Raw genomic sequence first — 4,528 nt, forward strand, 5'->3', positions numbered from 1 at the left:
AATCATGGCAGCCCTATATACGGCTAGTGTCATGATGGTGGCACTTGCGGCAGTTTTCATGGCGTTGGTGCAACAGGGATATACTTATATTGTGACCTAACACTATTTTTGTCCAAAGTAAGGCACTTTCATTATATTGTGAATCTTGCAGCAGTAAAGCAAAAGGAACATTGATCAATAATTTCTTGAAAAATGTTTCCAACTCCCTTAACTACATCAATATAATGCCTTTAAGCCAGAAGTAAGACATTYATCAAGTGAAAATGAAGTGCTATGTGACAACAACTCATTTTATGATAACAGTGCTACCTATATTTTTTTGGAGATGTGAGACGAGAAGATTAGTGWTATTAGTATATGTACTAGGGGTGCATCGGCCAATTTATCAGCACCGATTTCCCTAGTTTTGGGAGACCAGAGATCGGCAGATACTTAGATAAAATTGGTGGAAAAGATCAGCTTCTCTTCAACCTCCACAAAAGGTCTGAAAATCAGCCACTATCCCCTTTTACTCTGCTGTGAGCACTACTTAATGTACAGTTAAAACAAGTTTGTATTGTTTCAAGAGTATTGTTCAATGTTTTTCRATWAAATAAGATTGGAATATTGAAGGCGCATTGTCAGCTTAAATCAAAATCAGCATGTCAGACTTTTCAAAGACTGATGATTGGCCAGAAAACTGTGGTTGGTGCAACCCTAATATGTACGTATGTGTTTAAAATGCTTTTTTCAACACTTGATATACTGTATTGTCATTGCACAATTTCAACAAAATGTACAGGTTAAATTATTAGCATATACCAGTACTATAATTACAATTTATTTGTTATTTAACAACTCGGCTTTTGTAAGGAACAAGAGTTGGAAAATCTTGAGCCAAAATTATATCCATCTGAGCACATGTTGGGTGTACTGTTAAAAACTCTAAAATCATTCAAATAAAATAAAATAACACAAACTAACGGTGATGATGCAGGTAATGTAATATCTAATACTCTCAAAACAGTCCAATAAAATAATTAATACTCCCACCTCTTGTTCCAGCATGGAACTGTGAGCCAACTGAGTGATTGGAAAAGCCTCTTCCTCTTCTTTAACYTTTGCTTCGTCCACCTGGCAGATTGAAGAAAGGCAGATGGGGAGGTTGGAATGATGGGATTTGGGTTGACAGCAGTCAGGATTTAGCACAGAGGAAAAGCGAAAATGAAGGCTTAGTTAGTTGCCACCCAGAATCCTCTAAAAGGTCATTGCAATTCTGTTACATTGGTCTCAATTCAGGTATTCCAGATTTAATATATATATATATATATATATATATATATATGTTTTTGAGTTGAGTAATTCTTTGTTTATGACAGAGACAAAGTTTGTTTTAGTCCATTGTTTCAACAGTCAGTCTAGAGACGACCTAATACACCTCCAGCAATACGGGTCTTAACCTTCGACAAAAGACATTTTTGTGTTAATCCTTGAGACAAAACTAAAGTACACCATCTGCCACGGTTATCTTCCACTTACATTTTGTCAGCTTCACCTGGTCTCATTAATATATCTTTTTATTGACTATAACATCACATCGCTTTCTGATTTGGAACAGCAAACATCAACAAACTACAAAACTTTAATAAAAACTGTCAAAAGCAGCCATATATGGTACATATCTAGAACACTGCTTTTATATGCAAACAGGGTGTGAGCCTCATTTCTTCACCTCCAAGGCCCACAGCTGGGGGCGGCGTCTGAAGAAAGGTGATACACTTGCACAATTGGAAACGTCAGCTGTTGCTAGGTCATAACATATACATCTTAAAAACACTTAATAACTGGAAGGTGTGTAATACGAAACAACTCAAAAGTTCACAATAATAAGAACAAAGCAACAAATAACTTAAAGTTTTTGTTTCTGTGGTAACGATGTTAATTAGTCAAGGTTGACAGGTCAGGTGCACCAAATAGTTTGCTGAATACTTGTGATGCCTGACTGTCATGGGAATGGATTATATTGTCAAATAACTTAACTTTTTATCAATAAAGTCAAATATTGATTAAACCAATCCTTTTTTGTGTGTGTATGGTAAAGGTGTGCCATAGCCATGCATAATGAAAAGGAATGTGCTTTCTGCTTTGAGCCAGCTGTTTGTCTTATTGTGTTGCTTCCTTGTTCACTGGGAAACAAAACAACATTAATGAACAAGGCTGAGAGGACCATAGCCTTTGTATTACACTGGGTAGTCCAAGTTAAACATGTCACAGCCGAAGTCTTAACCCCATAATCCCTTGGCAGTTAGTAAATTATGGTGCAGCATTAGTCACAAGTAAAATGTTTGTTATGATGTTGCTTGCCTGTTGAGGAAACACGCAGGCTTCAGCCCCGCCAGGCCCCTGTCCCAGTTCAGGACTCGTCTGCTCCACTTCTTGGCCTCGAGCGGGCAGGTGCTCGCTGTCACACCCCGCTTCATCTCGAAGGTCTTCTAACCCTGGGCTGGAGTCGGTGTCGTCGCTGGTCGAGGGCCCGTGCTCAGCCCTGTCAGTGGCAGAAACTTGGTGTACCAGCCACGCGTTCAGCTGCGTGGGGAAGCGAGGGGAGCCGAGGCTCCTCACCTCGTCCAGCAGGCGACGACTCGCAAAGAAAGAGTCCAACTCAGGACATTTCGGATGGACGCCGTTTCCGTCAAGAGTGTCCCTCAGAATGTGAAAGGGTGTTTGGATGTAGGCTGAGCTAGGACCCACGTTAATCTCTGCCAAAGGCGAATAGTAGCCGGTTAAGTAACTATCTATGTCTACTCGAACTCCAACCAAACTAAGTAAGATCGTTAACTGAATCAAGCCTTCTGAAAAGTACTTTTTCGCGATCTGCATTTTCTAAACACTTTCCGAGTTGAAGGTGGCAGTAAAATCCTGACCTTAACAGTTTTCCCTTCCCGACAACACGAAAGGAAAAGCTAACAAAAGAGCACGCCTTCCCCTGTCAGACAAAGAGATGTCCGCCTGTACCGGTGAAAAACCGTCTGCGTTAGCTCTTAGCTAAGCTAGCAACATTATTTTACCGGCTAACGAAAACCTCGGCTGATAAACATAGCAAACACTTTGCTCTTTAATACCTGAAAGATGATTAGTCACGCGTCGACGTAGATTTGCTGTCACAGTCTTTCTGGAGTTAAAAATTAAACTGAAAATGAAAGATGTAAATAGCTCAACCATAAAGTGTCGCAACACTTCAGAATCAGTATAGCTCACGCTCATTGGACGAAAGCTTTTACTATGACGCCATTTGATTGGCCAATGTGACTGTCTGTAAATTTTGACCAATCAGAGTAAAGAAAAGTTGCCCATTCAAGCTGCTGGAATCAAGTCAGCCCCCACCCCACCGTTGTATCATATATTTTTAAACTACATAACTTAACTATTGTCAAATTGGCATAAAATCTAGTATCTCGATATTCTAAAGTTTTGTCAAAACGATGCTTTTAAAAGAAAAACGTCTTTATTTATCTTTAAATCCGTTTGTGTCATGACCTGTCCAGATGTAGCCTATAAATAACAGTTTGAACAGTTTGAACGCCTATAAATAACACTTTGAACTTGTGCCCACATTAATTTAACAGCAACAAAGGGAATCCAGCTGTGAACAGTTCCCCTCCCCTACTGGCCTCTTCATGTACAGTATATATAATCTAAGTCATATTATGTAAGGTAGATATTTAAAATGACTGACATAACAATATTTTTCTTCATCTGTTTCATTGAAAATAAGCAAGAAAAGCAGATAATTTCAGCAAGGTTTAAATGTGTTTTCCAAAACACAGTGCCCATTCACTGTATACAACGTTCTAGAGGCTTCTTTGAATGTTGGGCCATTTTTTTCCATTCATTTTTTATTTACTATAACTAAATAAAATTTTATAACAGGAAATGAGCTTTTAAACCTGCATATAATATTTGCGTCATTACACTACTAACTAGAAAACAGAGAGAAAACCACATAATTAGATCAATATTTTAGACAGTAATAATAATAATATGAAATTCAGCAATAACAGAAGCTATTGCATGATTTACGYAGAGTTTTGCTGTTGTTTTCTGAAGTAAGGATACATTCTGTTTTTTTTTTGTGTGTGTTTTTAGCCTTGTTTATTTAAAATTTTAACAGCTTTCTACAATCAGTGATCGTGTTGCTCACATGGTTTCATTGAAATGTGTACCCTGTCAAAGTTTTGCTTCCTGCCTTAAGAACTCAGAATTGCCTCTGGTGAAAGTAAATACTTGTTTATTTTAACCATTCCAGTCTTAAGTCACAATGACCGCCATTCACAAAACAAATGATGAAGGTGAAAAGTGGTGATTTTACATTTATTTCAAGACAGCCAGAGGACTTGGTATTATGTTGGCTGCAAAGTGACACAAAAGGGGCAGACATCTTGTTATCCAAGGCCTGGCTTGTGTCAACAGAGTGATAACACAACCTTGACTCATTAATAAACAGTGATTGTAGTTTTATATATGTATCATATACTGTATAATATAATAT

At 38.0% G+C, this 4,528-nt stretch overlaps 1 protein-coding gene across 2 annotated transcripts in view; it reads right to left on the reverse strand.

The window, feature by feature from the left end:
• Window positions 1-3,258, reverse strand: part of nfe2l3 (nfe2 like bZIP transcription factor 3) — a 9,394-nt gene extending 6,136 nt beyond the window's left edge. The window contains exons 1-3 of one of the 2 annotated variants that reach the window (XM_014011225.1): window positions 3,102-3,258; window positions 2,344-2,738; window positions 1,033-1,113 (exon numbers count right to left, since the gene is read on the reverse strand). In XM_014011225.1, coding sequence (XP_013866679.1) covers window positions 1,033-1,113; window positions 2,344-2,738; window positions 3,102-3,243 — 618 coding nt within the window. In that variant the 5' untranslated portion in view covers window positions 3,244-3,258. Of the gene's footprint in view, window positions 1-1,032; window positions 1,114-2,343 lie in introns of both variants that reach the window. The other variant, XM_014011226.1, reaches the window with a different exon arrangement.
• Window positions 3,259-4,528: the final 1,270 nt, after the last annotated feature.

The sequence above is a fragment of the Austrofundulus limnaeus genome, unplaced genomic scaffold (assembly GCF_001266775.1).
Source record: "Austrofundulus limnaeus strain Quisiro unplaced genomic scaffold, Austrofundulus_limnaeus-1.0 Scaffold78, whole genome shotgun sequence".
Classification (NCBI taxonomy): domain Eukaryota; kingdom Metazoa; phylum Chordata; class Actinopteri; order Cyprinodontiformes; family Rivulidae; genus Austrofundulus; species Austrofundulus limnaeus.